At 36.8% G+C, this 22,687-nt stretch overlaps 1 protein-coding gene across 1 annotated transcript; it reads right to left on the bottom strand.

The window, feature by feature from the left end:
• Nucleotides 1-3,982: 3,982 nt before the first annotated feature.
• LOC109073053 (DNA-binding protein inhibitor ID-4-like) lies at nucleotides 3,983-6,787 on the bottom strand. Its single transcript, XM_019089232.2, has 3 exons — nucleotides 6,166-6,787; nucleotides 5,651-5,709; nucleotides 3,983-4,606 (listed from the first exon to the last, which is right to left on the bottom strand). The coding sequence occupies exons 1-2, from the start codon at nucleotides 6,496-6,498 to the stop codon at nucleotides 5,665-5,667; spliced, it is 378 nt and encodes a 125-aa protein (XP_018944777.1). The 5' UTR covers nucleotides 6,499-6,787; the 3' UTR covers nucleotides 3,983-4,606; nucleotides 5,651-5,664.
• Nucleotides 6,788-22,687: the final 15,900 nt, after the last annotated feature.

A 22,687-nucleotide genomic window follows, 5' to 3' on the forward strand; every position in this document is an offset into this window, starting at 1 on the left:
CTCAAAGTGCTTCCATATGCTCCTGCATAATGACATAGATTCAATATCTATAGCTATATTGAACAATATGCTTTATTTCTAAAAACTCAAGAGGTTTTTGAGCAGCGCCTCTCAAACTAAGCATTACCAAACACATCTCAGTCTCACAGACCATAAATACACTCTATCCAGAAACAAAACACCAGTATGGAAATCTATTTCAAACTTAATGTCAGAAATTGAGCTGAGAACAAAAAAATATTATTATTATTTAAGCCATTCAATTTATACTTAGTAACGTTATATTGATTTTTTATTATAATGTATAATTTTGTTACTTTTTTTTCATTTTATCCACTCATGATATACTACAAATAAAGTAGCATTAATGTTTATAGTAGCATTATAGGTTTATTAATGATTTAAACAATGTTTTTATTTATGAATCTAGTTGTTTTATATCAACTGTTTATCTATCAACCATAATAAATATTGAATATATATAAAATTATTTAATATGGTTAACTAGTTATCTTTCAGTCTGATGAAAAAACAAAACAAAAAAGGAATATATATTCTAAAGTTAATTTGAAGAATATATGTAATATATAAAATGTAGTTTGTTATTCGAAAATTAATATGAAAAAAGCTCAGCTACCGCCACTATCCTTAAAAATGTACTTTTTAAAACTAGTATTATTTCTTTTAGTTAGTTACTACTGAATACTGGCAAATCTGTATTCTCTTATTTCCAGATTTAAATAATTTTTCCATCTTGCCATATTTTAGAGGCCAGATCTTGTCTTTGTTTATGAGTGAGTGACTGCCATTGTGTGCTAATAGCTACTTTAAATAGCACCAATTAGCCAGAAGCCTGAGATGTTCAATCACTCCGAGGCTATTAGTAATCAGGTGCTGTTCAGGACCCGGCGTGTTCCACTCGCTAGCTCCATCTCTCCCTGTCCATTTCTCTCTGCGGGGGGCCAGGAAAGCAGGAGGAAAGGGAATGAAGCCCCTTGATGACCATAAAATGAGGACTAAATGTTCATGGTTGAGTGGCAAATCGTATAGAACTAGATTGTGTTTTTAGTCTTGTGATGCAGTTTTAATGGAAAAGTGGGCGATAACTGTTTAAATGGCTGCTTTGCATATTTGTGAAACTACACTTTTTTTTTAATTGCATCCCCAAAATGGGAGGCACTGATGCCTGAATATAATGGTATTTTTACAACCAATCAAAAAATTTGGACAGACCTTGTGTAATCTTTATTATTACTGTTTTCAGTTAAGAATAATATAATAGCCATAAAACAATGAAATAACATTAAAAATAACATTTGTAACAAAAATAACAAAATTATAGATTACAGCTCTGCAAACTCTGTATAAACTCATTCTCTTCAAGATGATCATGCTTGGATGCTTATTAAATGGTATAAAACAGTTTTTAAACAGTTCCAATATTTGCTTTGCACCTGGCTGCCTGACTGCCTTTTCATGATCATTTCTATTAAAAATTAATAAATAAATATTAATTTTATTATTTTTAATTTGTATAATTACACACACACACACACACACACACACACACACACACACACACACACACACACACACACACACACACACACACACACACACACACACACACACACACACACACACACATATATTATGTGTATAAAAGGCCTAGTAAAAGTCCTAATAAAAATACAGTTAAAGCAGTTATATTTTTACAATTTAAAAGAACAATTTTTCTATTTAAATTCATGTTTAATGTCATTTATTTCAGTGATGGTAATGCTGAATTTTCAACATAATTACTCCAGTCTTCTGTCACATGATCATTTTGAAGTCATTCTAATATGCTTATTTGGTGCTGTAGAAATTAATTTTTTTTTTCAGCTTTCAACAGTATCAGTGTTGATAATAGCTGTGCTGCTTAATATTTTTGTGGAAGACATTATACATTTTTTAAATTCATTGATGGTGATGCAGTTAAAAACAGAATTTATTTGAAATACATTTTTTTTGTAACATTGTGTATGTTTACTACAGCTTTAGCAAATTAATGCATTTTTCCTGAATTAAAAAAAAAAACCTGGCCAAACTTTTGAACAGTATATCAACCCAATCAACTGTGTCCAAACACTAACTAGTAGTGTATAATTAAATAAAAAAAATCTTTAAAATATTTATCTCAGAGTTATTACTGGACAAACTGACCTGCTGTTTTTTTTTCAGTGATCACTTTTATTATTGAATACAGTTTAAAATGGACAAATGCGCGCGCGCACACACACACACACACACACACACATATTCACCCACACGCACAACATACAATGTCATACTGTCTCACACCTGTTCAAACAATCCCGACTTTACAACAGCAGCCCAAGCTGCTTGTTTTGATAATAACTCTGTTGGCCGAAAACATTTCCAGACCACTGATCCTTGTTTGACTGCTGCTCTATTGAGTTTGACCAACGCTACACGGAGGCCTTTTCTTATCAAACAGGATGTAATCATTTCCCACAGTCACCCTCTTCGCTGCTTCGAGCCAGACAAGGCGCCAGCAGAGAAAAACACCAAGGTGTACAATTAAACATTATACATTCTCCGGCTTGTTTATGGAAAATTATTATGGAAAGTAATATGACTGTCTGCAATGATGATTGATTACTGTTTAAGTGGAAAAAAGACAGGATGTAGGTTTCATCAGCTGTGGGTTTCTCATCATTTCTCATAAAAAAATATTCTTGGAATATTCACTTCAATTCATCTGTTTAATTGACTGCAATCCATATAGCTGGTTATATATGCTTATAGACCAGACGGCTGACAGCTGGGGGAGGTGTGGCTAATTCCAATGTGTATATTTGTTCTAAACCTGGATGACATAAGCAGTATGTTGGCTTTGTATGTAGTAGCGACACACAGGTGCATTTTGTACCTGCTGGGAATGAGGGGCCCTCAGGAGCCTCTATTAGTGTGTATGGTGACAGCGGGTCACGTCTTTTTTCACAATATTCCCCTGCCCTTTTGGAATTTCTCATTTCGGCGTGGCTGAAAATAGCTGAGAAGCCCAAAACCTGAAAATCTGAGAACATGTGACGCTGTGACCTCAGAGCATGCTGGGAGATGCTGCAGGCGGTATCTACAGTATCCCGCGGACATCTACGGGCTCCGTTGTTTTTAACCTTGAGATGGATGAAGAGAGAAAGGGGGAATTGCTATCTGTGCAAAAATGCTTGGGGTTTTCTTTTGTCGGAACTGATTTTATATGCAAACAATGTTAGCAGACATAAAAATGTAGGATACCTGCAGAATCTGCATATTTGGTTCAACTGTCTTATTGTTTTTCATGCATGATCTCCTCTAAAATAAATCAGTCCATTAGGGGGCACAATCAGAGAGGAGACTGCAGGCTTAAGCATAAAGCAGTCCACAGACAGGTAAACAATAAACAATGCAATAATAATAATAATAATAAAACGGTATTATTTACTTGGTTTGGAATATTCAGATAATAACACATACACGTGCATTATAGGATTTGAACTGTTTACCTAATGCAATAATAGTACAACAGGACAATATATTGCACACGTTTACAGTATGCCTGAAATACTTCTGTTTTATCACTGCTCACATAAGCACGCTATTAAATTATTTTTCACCTTAACAGAATACAAATTTAGACTACATTTCTAAAATAAGATCAAAGATAGTGTATGCAACTTGCCTTCAAGACAGGGCTGATGTATTATTTGTGTGGAGAGGTTTTGTACAAACAAATGCCTTCTTGAGTGATTTTTCTCATTCATTTCAAATAATTTATTCAACGGACGAAAAGTAATATTCCATGCCTTTAACAATTAACTGATTTAAATGAAACAGTTTACAAGAATCCAATAACAGTTTATTGTACATGTTTTAGTAATTGTGTAATTTAGTACAACTAATTTAACGGACAGAAAACCGAGCACGAGCAAATTAATAATTTATGATGTGAGACCTTTATTAGCAGAACATCATGTAATCATTCACTACATTTATGTGAAAACACAATATTTACAGAACAAAAAACATTTTTGATAAAAAATATTTTAGAGTAATTACAATCAGCTGGTTGAACATATATTCTCTTACACATACATTTATAGAACATCCTCCTTGTTATGTACAGTATTATTTAAGTCAACACTTATTGTAGTTCTTTACACTATTAAACAGCAGGGAAATCCCTGTTCAACACAAATCACCTAACAAAGATGTCAGATGTGTACATTTTCATTTTGATTCATAAAGCTTTACAGTCTGCTGTTTTTAGGAAAATTAGATGTGGGGTTTTAATCCGAGGTGCCTTTAGTTATGTTTCAATTGGAATTCCAAATTCCAAATTCTCGGTCCAAATTCAGCATTTCCCCCACTGAGAGAGAACAGAATAGCCACGGGAGAAATCTGGCTGGCTTCACCGCATCTTTGACAGTTGACGTTAAAATGTTTACATATTATGATTTAGTAGCTATTAGTTTCAGTGCTGCTCCCCTGCGATTGGGGCTGGTGTGTGTTGGATTCCCTGGTGAAGCTGGGCTTGGCTTTGGATGGGTTCAGTGCACACCTGTGAGAGAGGAATGAATAGAAGGGGTGTGTGAACTGTGTGCTCCAGACTGACTGGCGCCACCGACAAAACAGAGGGCATGCTTGATCAACAACCCAAAACAAACCAGGTCAAACAACAAGCACAGTGCTACGCAGGCCCGGACTGCTAACCTCGTGTGTACGCGCTCCCACACACAGCTGCGGGCCAACCAGCCCTGACGCTTCACTTTGGAGCGACCGTCAAACCCCCCTCTTAGCAGGACCGCCACAGAGTGGACAGTTATTGTGCAACCTACAGCTGGGTTCGAGTGGCTGCCAGCGTCCGGGAGCCAGAGTTACAGTCCAGCCAGAGCGGAAAGCGCAAGTAGACAGATTGTCACAAAAACCGGCATTCATACTAACAGGAATATTATGGTAATAACTTCTATCTATGCGGTTTTTACTGTCACGGCTCTATTAATAATAGCCATTGCAGCTGCATGTATACTGCCAGCTCTATTAGAAGTCTGTTACCCAATTATCCTGACAGTTCAGCCCTGTTCTTTAGCTGTGAATTCTGGGTAATGAAGCATTTCTCTGGCTTTTTCCACTGCTGCATGTGTTCAAGCTGGTTTGAAATAGTCTTAATGCAGGCTTATTAAAACACTTGGTGTATTCTTGCTTTGTTTTATCAAAAGGAAGCATCAAAATTATTATTGGTTCTGAAACAAAAATATGACAGTACTCTAAAATCTAATCTATAGAAAATCATTTTTATTTAAAAATAGTAATCAGTTAAATTGGATGCATTTATTATTATTTATTTCATGTTTTATTAAAAGTAATGTGTGACACTGAATGTGACAGGAAATAATTTGAAAATGATTAAATTAATAATTAAAAAGCAGTATTTGACTATTCATAAAAAACAAGATACATGCCTACACATGGAAGTGCCGAAGAACCGTTTTTTATCAGACCCTGCAAATTTCCCAGTGTATCAGATGAATTATTATTTGTAACCTTACATGAGACATGGGATGAGTCCTTTGAGAATATTTTATACTGAATTTCATGTACTCACCGGTGTGCAACATTTCAGCGACACAAAATTGAGTCTTCCTTATTGACACCCGTTGTCCTCTGAAAGCAAAGGAAACAGGTGCATTTATTCTTACTGCGGTTAATGGTGAGGTGACACCAGGGCCACAATAACCATCAATAAGCTATTGTGCATGGAGTAATTTATTTAAAATAATAAAGATCATATAGGAAACAAAAAATATGCACACACACACATATACAAAGGTTTAGATATAATACAAATTATATCTACATAGCTGAAAAATTACATATTCAGGTTACATTTAAGATTACATAAATAAAATTGAACACTAAGAAAATTAAAATGTTTTTACATTTTGGTATTTGGCAAGGAACCAGGCCTCCAGCTCTGTGATCTATAGCATCATGTTTCGTCTGGTGCAGTTCATAGAAACACACTATTTTCACTTCCGTGCGTAATGAGGCTACTGTGCACAGCCAATATCACCACAGTTGTTTTAGTGAACGTTCACGAAGGTTTCGGGTCCTGCTTACCTGCTCTGTGTTGATTTGTGTGAGAGGGGTCCGTGTGGAGGCGGGTGGGCTCGTCTGTTTCAGGAGAACCGGGTGCGTCTCCAACGCCAGCTGCAGGTCTAGGATATAGTCAATGACATGCTGGAGGATCTCCACTTTACTGACTTTCTTATCCTGCGGAATAGTGGGCACCAGACGCTTGAGTCGGCTGTAGCAGTCGTTCATGTCGTACTGCAGACAGAAAAGATCCTCCTCTTCCATTTTGCATCGGCTGCGCTCCGACAAATAACGCAACGAGAGCTGACTGCAGCCAGAAGAAACCTTATGAGGGCGAACCGGTGCGCTGGCCTTCATTGTAATAAACAACACCTTAAAGAGCTAAACGAGAAGGGGTGGAAAAAACAAACGTGCGCGGGAAGCAACAAGAGGTTTCGTTGAAAAACGCAATTTGGTGCACGCAAGAAAAGGAGCGCAGTTCTATCCTGACCACATCTCCTCTCTGAGTGCGAACACACAGTGTAAAACAGCGGATGAGTTGAGGCTGGTCATATATAGAGGAAAGGGGGAGGCGCCACCCGCGCGAGCTTTGACAGTCCTGCGCGAGGAGAAACCGGTCAGTCACGAGCTCCCGTGATGATGGAGCAGCGCGCGACCTGTAACTGCGGAGGGGCTCGAGCGCAAATAAGAGGCTGCTGGGTGAAACGTCTCTCTCTCTCTCGCTCGCCATGGAGCTTTAAAATAGCATAGCAGAGACCGGGGCAAGTTGTCACACTTGGGATTTGACAGCAGTTTTCAGTATGAGCTCAGAAGTCGAATTATGACAATATTGCCTAGAGATGGTTTTGTATGTTGATTTATAAATACCTAGTTCAAGCCCCTCTCAATAATAATAATAATAATAATAATAATAATAATAATAATAATAATTATATAGGCTATATATATATATATATATATATATATATATATATATATATATATATATATATATATATATATATATATATATATAGTGAATTCTGCCCTTAAAACTAAAATGTTGGCTAGCTTATGTATCAAGTAAGCACAATAAAACTTTATTATTTAATTATTAAGGGACACCTAGATAAAAAAGGCAAATTTTAATTAAAAGTGGTAACACTTTACAAGAGAGTCACATTAGTTAACATTAGTTAAAGAATTAACTACATTTGTTACAGTATTTATTAATCTTTGTTAACTTTAGTTAATTAAAAAACAATAGTAAATTCCACAGATGAGGAGCAGTGTAGTCAAAAGCTTGAGATCCCATAGAAACCAAACACTGAACAAGGTAGAACTAGAAGGAATGTAGACGATGATATGTGAGTTCGAGAAGGAGTATATGTTAAAAGCAGGTCAGATAAGTAAGAAGGAGCCAGGTTATGTAATGCCTTATAAACAAGAAGCTAAATTTTGAATTCAGTACTCTGTTTAACAGGAAAGCAGTGCAGTTGTTGGAGAACAGGAGGTATGTGTTCCACGACAGGGTTTTTAGTAAACAACAACAACAATAATAATAAAACAACGACAACATAATAAAACAAAATAAGCTATTTATATATTTCCAATAAACAGTCAATATCCATTTGCAAACTTCATATTTGCATATGAATATTTCTTCATATTTCATATTTGTTCAAACACTTCATACAGCATTGAAGAAGCAGGATATTGTTTTCCAGGTTAATACTTAGTTAGTCCAGTCACTCATACATGATCAGTCACCTCAACACCCAATGCTCATGGAGTCACCAACATTAACATACTTTTCTGTAGTGTAATGTCCCTTATTCGCAGCAGTCCACCTTCAAATAGTCTCACAACGTGGCAAGTTGCCAAGGCGATGGAAGTGCCTCCCCTCTGGTGGCAACAAGTTAGAATCCGCTTTGCTATTCCTCTCACTTTGATGCATGGAATCGTGTAATGTTCTGCCTATGTGTGTGATATGTATTAGGTAATCATGAGTCTTTGTCATGAAAAATTCTGCTTGCCTTCTGCAGGTGGGTTGGCCAAACACCCTGCAGCTTAGCAGGTGCAAAGAGTTTGCAAACAGCGCTATCCGTCATGTTCTGAAAAGGGGTCCTCAAAATGTAGCACTGCCGTCCTCTTTCTAAAACAAAACCACTTACGATGCATAAAGCCCTGCAATTAGCACATCACAACAAAAATCCTCGCCGTTCTTTTCTTGTTTAGTCAGAACTTGCAATGGTTGGTAATACTTTATTTAAAAGGGAGCATGCAAGGCCATTACAGGAATGTTTACCACATCTTACATCTAACTCAGGGCTGCAAAGCATTAAAAAGATTTAGCATGATGTTTGACTATAAACCAAATCATAGACTACAGTAGGTATGAAAAGGTGCATTTTATAATGCATAAATACAGAAAATTATTATAAATAATGACAAAAAAGTTTTATTATTGTATGTGTGTGTGTATATATATATATATATATATATATATATATATATATATATATATATATATATATATATGAAAAAATGTTGTCTGATAAAATGAGTGTCATGTGTACGTGCATGTAAAATGTAGAGAATACACATGCATAAACATGAAGAAAAAAATTAAACAGAAAATAGATTTTAAGACGTATTCTTTTAAAATATCACATAATTTGTCCCTTTTTTATTTCAAAGCGAGGTTAGTTCTGGTAGTAAATTGTCATTTGGTGCAACTTTCTAAAAACATAATGATATTATGAATTAATATTCATAATATTTGTAAAACAACAAAATATTATTTTATTCAAAATACATTATTAATTTTTGCTTAATAGTTACACCACATGACATTTTTCATCTATATGAAATCAACATAATTTCAATAAGTAAATTTCTAAGACATGGACACTTTTTTCACAGTTTTGATGCACATTGATCATACCATATTCTCTTTAATATGATCATATTTTAGTTGACTTTTTAATCTGCCTATTTTCTGTTTTGTGTATTATTTATGGCTCCTGATGGTGTCCTATAGTCCCTGGATGGGGGTTGTGTCCATTCAGGTGAAGAGAACACACATCTCACTCTCTCTTTCAAAGACAGCTCTTCAAAAGAGACAAGTGTATGAATCTTTGATGGTAACCTTTCCCAGAATACCTCTCCGTCTCTCTCTCTGACTCTCTATTTCAGCCCCTGGGCAACAGGATACACTGTAATGCCTGAAGTCTGCAGGCACCGTTACAGAACTTTGCAAATGTGTCTTTTCATCCTTAACAAAATCTTGAAAATTAACCTTTTTGAATGAACAAATGTCACTGAATGGATGAATGTAACTCTTTTACGTTAAAGCTGGAGTGTGTAATTTTTTGATGTCAAAATATCATACCATCTTAATATGCAAAGGCAACTACAGTACAATAAATAGGCTGATTCCCCTGAAAAGTATAATCTGTTAGCAAACTATTTGTCTGAGCATCCTGACCAGCCCAACACAGAAACACTGGATCAAGCAATGGTGTGAGTTTGGGGTGTGTCTATGTGTTTGTCCAACCAATAGTAGATGGGAATGATATATTAATTTAGTAAATATTCATTTTGTTCCACTGCCACAGAGAGATCAGTAAAACAACACAGGGATCCCCTTGTAAAAAAAAGTAGTGAACTTAATTGTTCAAAGCTTAAAAGTATATATATATATATATATATATATATATATATATATATATATATATATATATATATATATATATATATATATATATATATATATATATATATATATATACAAGTTGTTTCAAACCTGTATAGATTTCCTGTATGATATTTTGAAATGTGTTAGTAACAAACATTTGTCTGTAGCCATTGACTTCCATAGTATGGAGAAAATTACTGTGGAAGTCAATGGCTACCATCAGCAGTTTGGTTACCAATATTCTTCAAAATATCTTCTTATGTGTTCAACAGAAGAAAGAAACTCATACAAGTTTGCAACAAGTGGAATGTTAGGAAATGAATTTTCAATTTGGGTGAACTATCCCTTTAAATGTATTTAAAGCGAGGACATTTTCATGATTATGTTTCTTAATACACCGAGTATAAGTGCAGTTTGTTATAATCTCAATTTAAAAGCTTTACTTTAAAGTACATTTTAAATCATTGTTTAAATAATCTTTTGTCATGCTTCAAAGTACATTAGAGAAAGAATGAATGTGAATATATACGTATTGTAATGAGGAGTCAATGGAGTGAGGATCCATGTGCAGCTTTACTTATAAAAGATCAGCATTAAGACAGGTAGGATTAAATGACCAGTAGACAGGGCTATCAGACACGAGGCAAAAGGAGAGTCCAGGTACAGGCAGAGGGTCAGGGCAGGCAGCAAACAATACATAAAAGAGTCCAAGCAATAGAGCAAGGAGATCAAGGCAGGCAGCAAGAATTTGTGAAACATGGTAAGGGTCAAACATGGTAATCCAACAGAGTAATACAAGAGAATGCTCAGAAATGTCAGCTGGGACAAAACAGGAGTTCGCAATGAGTATGGGGAATGGAGGAGCTTATATAGAGCAACACGTGTGCTCGTAATCAGTGCCAGGTATGGGGTTTTGGGAAATGGAGTCTGTGGGAAAGCTAGTATTCCAGTATTCCAATAAATAAATTATTGTCAGGACTGTACATTCAGGAGTACTCTTTACAATTGTAAATAATTTTTTATGAAATTACAAACAAAGATGTACTGAGGCACTCTAATATGTTCAGCATTTAATATAAATTTTAACTATAATACATTTTAATATGTTTGTAGTTAAGTGCAATTAAACATGCAATTAAGTGTCTGAAAACAAATAACAAATTAATAAATAAAAATAAAAGTATATAATTTAAAGTGTACTTTTTCACAAGGGTTAGAGCCTTTTAGATACAGATGCAGTAAAAGATCTTTCATTGAATTAAACACTAAAAAGAGAGAATGACATCCAGTAAATTGTGGCCAAATTTATGATGACCTCATGATTAGTCTTAACGAATCTCTCATGCAAAGGACAAATGACCTGTGTTTTTAATCGCAAAGCTTAGACATGTTTAAGCAGATGCTGTTTTCACTTCTGTAAACTGGTTTGCTGTAACTTCCCTATTCCAGACAGCTGGGAGGATGCAGGCATAAAAATTGTTGCTTAGTCTGCATGATCATTGTGGATCAGTGTGGTACCTTGCTGTTGTGTTACTGCTGAGCTCCATATCCTGACTAAACAAACCATCATAATGTTCAGTATAAGCCTTAGCAGTTTTGTATGTACTTCAATTAAATTTGATCAGTGATGCAAACTGTTGTCAATGTGATAGGCGGTTGCCATTTTTCTGTCTATCATTGTTGGCAATGGGAGTTTATTTAGTGGGTCTCTTATCCTCTTATCCTCACACTTACACATATAGACACGTCTTCAAATAAACACTCCACCCTCTTTGTAAGTTTCCTGGCATGGCTTCGAAATTATAGCACATTATGCAAGTCTATCACAGACTCAGACAGTCTAAGCTGGGGTTATGTGATCCTGGGTGCACCGATGCAGAAATGATAGCTCCTTGCTTTCCAAACATTAGACTGCTTCTGAAGATGGGCGTGTTTGCACACATAAACCCACATGCATAAACATACAGACATAAACACACCCACACACCTGCACAATAAATAACAAGGATTCATCTGCAGTGAGTTAAAGGAATGCTTCACCTAAAAATTAAAATTCTGTCATGATTCTAAACGTATTACATTATGACTCATGCCTACAGTAAGTATTTGAAGCAATATGACAGATATGAATATAATTTTAAGTTATCATTTACTAATTCTCACCGTTCTTTCCTGGCAGTGAGCTTCTAACTGTTCTGGTTGGAACACTGAGAACTGAATGAGTCCAATGTGTGAATGAATCATTTAGGATCACATTAAAAAAAATGTGATTGAATGATTAATTTATGAATCTGATATTTCTTTTTCTCTCATGAAGGACCGATGTCAAGATTTTCAGTTACTTCAATTTTTATTTCTAGATTTTTATTTTATTTTATTATTTTTATTATTATTTTTTCTTTTCATTAAGGCATTTGTCAATAAATGAAAGATATCAACAAATTCTCCCCTTTGTATTCAACTAAAGAAACAATATCATACAGGTTTAGAACAACATTAGAATAAGTAAATGATTATATATTTAACTCTCCAAAATACTGCCTATTATTTAACTTCACATATGTTCTTTCTAGAAGACCAGCACAGAAAAACTGGTCCCATTTGTTGTTTTATGCATCTCTCTCCCTCCAGCTTATTATAAATTATGTTTACAGCTTGATGATTTTATTCTGGTAAATTTTCCATCTGTTTTAGCTTTGTGGAAATGAACATATTACACAAAGTAAGCATTTACTTACGCATTTGTTTTTCGAGAAACTGCACCTTCAAGAGAATATCTTTGCCATTTTGCCGAAACTGAGTATAAAATGTAGCAAGAAGATCAAGAATAAACCATACTGTCAATGTTGAGGTTGATTATTGAGAAGTTCTGGAGAAGCATTAGCAGAAAAACAAAAACAGGCCAAAGTGTCTGGAGAGCTTACGCTTTAGATCAACTCCTGGGTCACAACCCCAAAATGAGTCTCAGATCTACCTTAAGTGAAAAATCAATGCAAAATACTGAAATGCAACCATACAATTTTACAATGAATAAAATTGTGTATAGTTTGGAGAGCAAAATAAATAAGCTTACACAACAGTTAGTTCTAGTGATCTCATTTTTTTTTTTATTGAATTAAATTGAATTGAACACAGCAGTACAAGCAACAAAATGGGGTTGGCAGCTCTTTAAGACGCACAAGAAAACAACACAATAAAATAAACAACTACTAATAATAAGAGACATTATAGTCACTACAAACATTGTGCACAGTAGGACAGCTGCAGTATAATGTTGAGAATTAGGATAGTGGAAGAGGCAGTATATTGTAACAGCAGCAGTATTGCACGTTATGAATTGTAAACATGTTCACAATATAGTTGTAAGCAGTAAACAGTACTGTATAATTGTCACCAGTTTACCAGTGCCGCTCACCCTCAGCACTACACTTCCCATGATCCCCTCTGCCTACCACCTGCACTCACTTCCCAATCACCTGCACCAGCTCATCAGAACACTTATTTAAGCAGTTCACACACAATTAACAAAGCTGCTGGTTTTCATACTTTATTACAGAAACTTTCAATATATTAAATTCACCAAAATAATTTTTGTGATTCCATGAGTTTCAAGAACTGTATGTTCTTTAATAAAACACAGGGGGAATTTTTACACCTAGAGTTTACACCTTGATTTTATGTCAGTGTGTGTTTACATTTATATTATTATCCTTACTGTAAATAATTTAAAGTCATCCTGTGGGGCCTTAGAAGTTTGTTGAGGACCTCTAGTGGGCACCGGCTCCCTGCTCTAAAACCACAATGAAAACAGCAAAGTAGAAGGATGTATGACAAAATGACAAAAATATGTTCGTGCCAATCGCAATTTATTATTTTTTTTTCTGAAAATAAAACTGAAATACAAAACCAAAAATGTAAATTATAAAGACAATAAAAATTGACAAATTTTCTGTGTTTAATTCCTTTCTTTTACGGAAACCAATGATCCAGTCTCCAAAGAGAACATGTTACCCTCTCAAAGAATTAATAGCTCTCAATGATCTTGCCATCTGCTATAGTGAAAGTTCATACCTACACAATGGTTCTAGAGAGAGTGAGAATGGGCATTAGTTAAAGAGAACTCTTTCTCATACAGTTTTGTGCGTCCCATGGTCTGAAAGAGCAGGACCTTCACTAAAGGCCACCATCTGCTGTTTCTTTCTTTCGAACAACCCCTGAGTGCTGCTGACGGCCTCTTCCCAGCTCTGATCCCAAACCCTCAGAGTTTGTGAAGGAATGTGTTTTTAATGGAACAAAACAGTGCACTTGTGGGAATGGTGCAGGATTAGTAGTCTGGGTTGTAATGAGTGTGAGAGGCCAATGCCTGATCCCTACTCATTAACTCATCTTTTCACCCTCATCCCCCCATCCACACTCTTTCATCTGATTTCCTTTTTAATCCCTTCATTCATCCAAATGATCCTCCGGTGTTCAGAGATTGCTCCTGTCCTCTTGGGCTGAGAAACGGCCGTGTGCTAAATCAATATTTGTTGTTTTGTCAGCAGGCAAGTTGTCTTTGGTTTTCATCAAACTTTCCAGACCTATCTTTGAAAGTTTTAATTAATAAAAGTCAGCAGGAACTTAAAAGTAATGAGAATAATTCCAGGTGTTGAAGAAGGATGTAAAATGCTTCCAAAAATGTGTAAATTGTAAGCTGGCGGCAATATTCCGGATCCCTCTTGTGTCATCAGCGGGTGTGACATCTGAGAAATATTCTTCTTGGGTTTCATAGGATAACATGGAACAAGAAAAGTAATTATAACAGGATAAGGTGAAAATCACAGAAGAAAGAGTCCAGGCCCATTGGAAAAACCTGCCTTAAGAGACATTTCTGAAAAAGATCTTACATTGTTTCATGAACACTTTGTGATACTTTCAGAGTGAAATATCTAATGAGTGACGCTGAAATCATGTTCGTTTTTATCCTAAACAGATGAATGTGAATCTGGCAAACTGATAAAAAACACATTGCCAAGCCCAACCATGCCATTATGCTCTGAGCTGTTTTATAGTGACTTTGAATGCTTTGAATAGCAAGTGCAATGCAATACCAGGTGAGTAACTGAGCAAGTTTACCTTATCAAAAAAAGAAAAAGCCATAGATATAGAGCTGGTTATGTATGTAACCATCATAATGTATTCGTTTATAAATCATGCACTATTATAAAAGTGTTTTGAGGTCATAACACTGTTTCGTGTAAAGCCCTAAAATAAGGATTTTATTAATCAATAATCTACACCTATTATTATAATCTGTGTCAAAACAATTACAAATTGTTGTACTGTTGTGTTCACGTCAGTTGGAAATTGCAGTGATTATGAATGAGCAGATGTACAGGTACATTTTTTAGAGTTTATCAAAAATGTAGGTAGAGGCAAAATTTTCCAGTAAGCCTAATGACATTAATGTCATTTCCTGAATTCAGACACATCTGTTTATTAAATACACAAACCATTAAAACAGACTAACCTTTTTTTTCTTTTTCTAGGTTATAGTAAAATATTTTCTTCTCTTTGTGGAGAGGACGGATAGCAAAGATGGTTGGATTCTGAGGCAGTTTTTCTTCATAGTGCCTTTATAAAACAAAAGCCTTTTTCTTGGCTAATATTTAGCTCCTTCAAATGCTAATGACTTGGTTCCTTTCTCCAAGGTTAGCATAACAATTATGGGAATGCTTTAGATGTGGGACATTTGTTTATGAGTTGAAAGGGGTGTGCAGAAGCATTGAGCAGAGTTGTCCTAACTATTCACATCCTCCCTGTGAACCTCGAGTCAATTTCAAGATACAAAGCTGCACAGTTATTACAGTTAGCAAGCTAATTTCCATGTGGTGCTATTTGCACTAAATATTTAGAGCAAATGAAGGATGAAAATATCAGGCACTTTAGATTTTAATCAGATTTTTGGTAGTTTGTAGAATCCTGTTTATTAATCATGCCTCATTTCTTAAAAAAAAAAAATGTCATAAATATATTATTTCAGTAAAAATAACCAAAGAAATACAACAAATAAGTTCAAGCAAGTAAAGACTTCAATGAACATGAAAACAAAGTTATGTAAGAAATAAGACCTTTTTTTAAGTAAAAAAAACAAACATAGAATACACAATCCATCTTTTGTAATAATAAATGTAATATGATTGAATTTCACCCTCTAGAGAGTTCTATATTTCATTTAAATCTGGAAAGGAAAAATCTTGTTAATGTTCTAATTTCATGGACTAGATCAAAGTTGCCTGTAAAGAAGAGACATTAAATTGAATGTGGGCCCAACAGTTTCACCTCATTAACCAAAGTTATGAAATATTACAGATAGCCAATACAACATCAAACACACCAAATTGCATATGACTACACAAGCATCTCATATTGCGCCAATAAGATTTAATCTCTTCTTCATTATCAGCTCACTGATTTTGTTTTCTTTTTAACTGAATGTAGGTAAATAGAAAAAAGTACCCATACCATCTATCTATCTATCTATCTATCTATCTATCTATCTATCTATCTATCTATCTATCTATCTATCTATCTATCTATCTATCTATCTATCTATCTATCTATCTATCTATCTATCTATCGGACTTCAGTTATGTATATTTTCAATTTTTTTGATGGTTGAGATCTGTTCTAAAACTCTAGAGGACACACATAAAATCAATGTAGTTTTTTTTTTCTCAGAAGAAAAGTGAGAAGCAGGTGATGAAGGCAAAAGTCTCAATTTATTTTTAAAAGTACAGTTAAAATGAAAAAAATCGAGGTATTGTGACTTTCCTTTCCTATATGGAGGATCAACGCATGTGATGTGTAACTAAAAATACTTCCCATTCCTCAAAAAAAAAAAAGAAAGAAAAAAAAAGCCAGTCCCAAAAATTCCCAGTGTGCCTCACTCAAAAATATACCACTATTCCTTCAAGGCTTTTCCATGCATTATTCACCTGTTCTGTTGCCAAGAGAGCGCTCAGGGGAATCGTTGAGACCTCATTGCAATATTAATGCGGATCTCTGTATTGCTTTACTTCCAACCTTATTAAACTCCATAATTTTCTCAGGAGAGTCTTCCACACCAGAGCTTCTCTGTCAAAAATATTCATAAATATGCCTAATAAACAAATTAGCATATTCATAGTAAGTGCTTATGACAGTCACTCAGGGTTTTATATCATACACAAACAGAATTTTTAGGTTTCTGCAAATTTTATCAGCTCTAATAATATTATTCATACTAGTTCGCTACACTACAGTCCCTTGTATTTTATTAAACATCCCTGTTTTGCAATTGCATTGCATTTTAAAGCATACATATTTAAGGGACACCATAGTTTGTTTACAGTTCATCTTTGCAAGTAAAAGCTTTCTAAACTGAGGCAAAATGGTTGTGTTTTAAACTAAATCCATGAATGAGTTTTTCAGATGAGTGTAGAGACTGAAGTGTTACTTGATCTAATGTGTTCATGCGATTCCAAAAACCCAAACCAAACATATGAATCAGGCTAAATCAAACTCCTTGCACCCATGCAAAGTGCTTGAAAGTCACCCAGGTGTATTCTGCAGTTCCACACCTTGCAGAAGAGTCAGAGGTGGTTTTGCTGAGAGATAGCGGAGCATATGGCATTCTGGCATTAGTTAAAATTTGCATTGTTCATCACCCATAACATTCTTGAAGCTCTGGTCACAGACAGTGGCTTCTGCAGTTTCTGTACATTAGTGAAGGTCTGCTATCTCAGGCTTATCACCGCACATCTGTTTCAGTTCTTGTCCTCTAGAAACAGAGATATCACAGAATGGAGAAATGGCATTGCACTGTTCTTGTCATCATTTGCTGAATGTCAAGCATTAAATGACCATCTGTGCATTGCAGGGGGTATGCTGAGGCAGGTGAAGTGATCTCTCTCTGTGTGCACATACGTAGCTATAATTTGGGAACAAATTTGTCTCCAGAAATTAGCTAAATCTGAAAAAAAAAAAATGCATTAAAAAATCATTTTTAATGGTTAGTTTGTAATAATTACAATTAATTCTATCTCTCTTTTTTCTCTCTCTATAATACATTCACATTTGGGGAAATGGGGAGGGAATTGCTTCTCACTCCTCGCTAAAACTGTCCACAGTGATTTGATAATATTCAAGTCAGGTGAATTGTCCAGCCAGTGCAGATGCTGATGTGTGCAGTGATAAAGCCTGAGATAGCGGACTTTCACTAACTGTTGGCTAGTTGACAAATTGCTTTGTTGCTCTTTTTGTAAGTTACTTTGGATAAAAGCATCTGCTAAATGCATACATGTAAAAAAAAAAAAAAAAAAGAATCTTGGTGCTCCAACAGTCCAGGTTATGGACTTTTTTTTCTTCACATTTTAGCATTGATGTCTGTGAATAAAGTTTTAGCAATTGGAGCTCTTTCATGGCTTTTAGCTTTGCGAAGCTTTCTTTGGTTGGTTTTTGTGGAAATAGGGTTTTCAAGGTGAATATTTAAGTAAACGAGTGAATATTGTGGTAAATGGGCTCCCATGATTTGTCCTTTTTAGAAGTCTGACAAGTCACCCATTTCAATAAACACTGCTAAGCACCACCTAGAGAATATACACAATGAAAAGATTAATAAAAGATAAATGTTTGTTCTGACAGATCTCTTGAATCTGCTCAAGTCGCCAGTTTCTCCTTGTTCTCGGAAAGCAATGATCTAGTCAAAACATCCGGTGGTGTGGGTTTTCCACGAAATGCATGGACTGTCTAGACCTCTGTTTCTCGTAAATACTACCATGTATTGTGCATATTACATTTTTGACAGACATTGATGCCGTGATATTCAAATTATGTGGATTTGAAAACAGATGGCTTGTAAGGTAATAACTATTTATTTCTTAGCTGGCAAGTATTTGCGATTGATGCCCATGAGTGTGTTATGTTGTTGTTTACTAGTTCTAATATTCAAACCAACAGACAGCCTAATTTTCTGAGGGACATGATAACATACGTGAGGTGTGAACCGTTTGATTTGTGGGTATTAAAAAATTAGCTGGAGATGAAAAAAAATGCTTTTTGTGAAGTTTTGCTTATTTTACATAATTTTAATTTGTGGTTTAAATACATTACATGTTACTCAGAGACTGACATGATTAGCTTGTCTAAAATGTTACAGTGAGCTATTTTAAGGTTAAAAAAAATGAAAGGACTGATTTGGTGTATAAATTATAATTTATATTGTATTAAATTGTGTGTGTGTGTGTGTGTGTGTGTGTGTGTGTGCCCATCCTCCTACATCCACTGGGACACTATTCCTAAACCCTGGGGTTTTTGTGCACCTAGATTACTCTCATCACTGGGTTCCCATGGGGACCACAAAACCCCTGTTGTCACGGTACCCATGTCCCTCGGCAACTCAGCCAGGCAGCCGGCTTGATAAGGGAGTGAGGGACAGAGGGATGGATGGGAGGATTAAGTCTTCTCTTCCAGGATAAAAACCTGTCTCATTGAGACAACACTCCTGGAGTGGGTTTGATCTTTCCACCCATATCCCTTCATCTATTTTCTCATTCCCTCCATCCCTATTGTGATATTCCTTTCCCCTTCTTCCAATCACCCTACTGAACCGTAATTTAATGTGACATACTTACAGATGGTCTGTCAATGGCAGCACCAGCGGTTGCTCAGTATCAGGAGGGCCCTTCGCTTGGCCGCCATTCTGGATCTTGTGAAACAAGGGGCCTAATCGAGCTTATGCTTTGATACTATAGAAATTATGCATGTATATGTTGTAAGTCGGGGTTGCTGAGAGTCAAGAGGTTGTATATATCGAAGAGGCATATTTGTAATGACAGGTCAATGAGAGTTAGGGGGAGCTGGTGTGTCTTCATACCCTGAGTTTGGTAATTAGACTGCTCCCATGAGAGAAGAAACTGACACATTTCTAGAAGAAAGAGAAAGAAAAAAAACACTTTCATCTCATTGAAAAATAATACTGCAGACCTTTGCTATTATAACTGTAAGGATTCTGGACTGTTCTGTGTTGTGTTTTGCCCCTGTTTCTGTTCCTGTTTTTCCTTATTTGGTCATGTTCCTATCCTTGTTTAGTTTGATTAGGATTCCTGACACCTGTGTTTAGTAAGTATCCCTTGTATTTAAGTTCCTGTTTGTTCAGTCTTCCTTTGTCGGTTCTACTTGTTGGATGTTGTGAAATTCCCCTGTCATTCCATGGATTAAAGATTGTTTACGTACATTACGTCTCCTTGTACCTCGTTCCATGCTCCTCCAAGCAGATCGTGACAGAAGAGCTGACCGAATACAGTTACCTCCATGTGTTCCCTTCTTTTTTGTTTCCATTTTTCTCTCAGTCTTTTTGTTTCCATAGTGTTTCCCGTTGTGTCAATGGATACTTTATTTCGCCCTGAATTCCTCCTCCTCCTGTTGAAGCAGGGGGAGTCCTCACTCGAGGACCATACCAGACTGTTTCTGGCCCTTGCCGAACTTACCAGCTACCTGGACGACGATGTTATACGAAGATGGTCCTCGAGCGGAATTCGCTGCCTTTGTTGAGTGGACTCTGGCGAGAAACAGATCGCCATCCTGCCCCGTGGATGATCTATTCAGATCCACTCCAGACCCAGTGCCAGAGATGGTGACAGAGCTGAGGATGCGAGAACCGGCTACAGAGCCCACCACGAGTGAGCTGAGTATGGCGTGGCAAAAGTGCCAAAATGAAAAGGAGAGAGCTCCAGTACCCAAATCCAATCCAGAGTGCCTCCAGTGCCCGCTCCTAGAAAGCGCCCTCCAGTGCCCGCTCTTAGAAAACCCCCTCCAGTGCCCACTCCTCCAGAGTGCCATCCTATTCCTGTATTCAGCCTAGAGGGGGCTACCGATCCAGAGTTTAACCCTGAATGCACGGAGGCTCAGAAATGCCTGCCCTCCCACCCGCTCCTGCCTCCTCCTCCGCTGTCGTCTGGCAGCCCCTCTGCTCGCCCTCAGCCCACCATCTATGCAGTATGAGCTCTGCAGGACTACCATCCTTCAGCATTGCCATGGCTGGAGTTTCCCTTGACTCCGCCTTCAGCCTCTAAGCCCCAGACTCCGCCTCAGCCCGTGGACCCATCGTCTCCACCATGACTTCTAGCTCCCTCCTCTCCGCCTCCCTCGTCCCTCTGGCTCCCCCTTGGTCTGGCGTCGACCATCCTGCACCTTGGGACTCCACTCCTCTGGCTTTGCCTCGTCCCTCGGGCTCCATCAGGCTCCTTCATCCCCTCGGCTCCTCCTCAGTACTCTGTCGCTCCGGCTCCACTGTGGCCTCCTGGATCCATGCCTTTGCATTGGTTGCCGGCTCCATCTGTTCTGCCTAGGACCTCCGGATCCTCCACGTCCCCCAGGCTCTCCATCTTCACTTGGGGCTCCTCCACCATCTGCTCCTCCACCGTTGGTCGGCCCCCTGGAGTCAGCGGCCATTCCTCCTCCATGGCACCTCCTTCCATCGGCTCCACCGTGGGTTTACATTATGGCTGTGGCCTGGGTCCAGCTGGGCTCCTCCTGCTCCAAGCCCCTCCTGTCTCCTCCCTGGACTCTGTCTGTTGGCCCCTTCCAGGGTGTCCATCATCCTCTGGAACCTCCTCCTTAGTTCCCACCCATTCCTCCATGTCAGGATTCTGTACTGTTCTGTGTCGTGTTTTGCCCCTGATTCGGTTTCTGTTTTTCCTTATTTGGTCATGTTCCTGTCCTCGTTTAGTTTGATTATGATTCATGACACCTGTGTTTAGTAATTTTCCCTTGTATTTAAGTTCATGTTTGTTCAGTCTTGCTTTGTTGGTTCTACTTGTTGGATGTTATGAAATTCCCCTGTCATTCCAAGGATTAAAGACTGTTTATGTACTCAATGTCTCCTCGTTCCGCACTCCTCCCAGCACAGATCATGACAATAACGTGTAAGCTAGCATGTTTGCATAAAAATAAAAAGATTATGCCCACTTCATACTGCACAAAATTCTCAAAGCTTGGCCATGGATTGGCCTTATTATTATTATTATTATTATTATATTGAATATTATTAGTAGTATAACTTCAAATTGAGTTCTTTAAAATTACAAAACTGATCATCATAGAATTGAATTAATCTAATATGAATCAAGAATCACGTTTACCATACACCCTAATGGTTGTTTATTCACACAAAATAGAACCCCAGACTCAAAGTTTACAGTATTAATAGCTTAAATAATCAGAATTTACTTAAAGCCTTAGTCCGTAAGTTTTTCCTCTTTGTCACCATCTCTATTTGAAACATGCAATTGCAGTTGTTTGCAGAATTATCTTCTTTATGTGGGTTGTGCATTAGTGTGGCTCCTCAGCATGGATGAATCTAATGTTTTGTGTATGTGTAGGGTGTCAGTCAACACATGAGTGTGGATATTCACTGTACTGCGGAATTACATATACTACATCTTGGAAGCATATCCAAAATAAGAAGTTTCACCAGAAAATGTCTGCCAGTTTTGTGTTTTGACCAACTAAAAAAAAAAAAAGAAAAGTAAAAAAAGCTTTACAATAAATTACGCTACCATTGGTGATTAAATCTAACAATTGCAAAGTTACGCCCAATTTATACTTCTGCGTCGAAACTGCGTAGCTACATCGTAGGTTGTGCGTAGCACGCGTAGCCTACGCCGTAGACTGACGTGCATCTCTCCAAAAATCTAACAGCACGTCAATTCTATGCAGACAGCAAGCGCTGTGGTTGGTCTGCTACAATCCCTCCCTCCGTATGTGCTTGAGTTTTGTGTATGTTTATGTGCACTTTAATAAATTTTAATGTTATAACTTCTTATAGAAAATAAAACAAAGCAAAGT

Source organism: Cyprinus carpio, chromosome A16, assembly GCF_018340385.1.
Source record: "Cyprinus carpio isolate SPL01 chromosome A16, ASM1834038v1, whole genome shotgun sequence".
In the NCBI taxonomy this organism is placed as follows: Eukaryota; Metazoa; Chordata; class Actinopteri; order Cypriniformes; family Cyprinidae; genus Cyprinus; species Cyprinus carpio.

Bases quoted from the DNA above. Each gene is read 5' to 3' on its own strand.
- LOC109073053 (XM_019089232.2), bottom strand. From the start codon at position 6,498: ATGAAGGCCAGCGCACCGGTTCGCCCTCATAAGGTTTCTTCTGGCTGC. The intron at 5,710-6,165 runs GTAAGCAGGACC...CTTTGCTTTCAG, and splicing joins CACAAATCAACACAGAGCAG to AGGACAACGGGTGTCAATAA.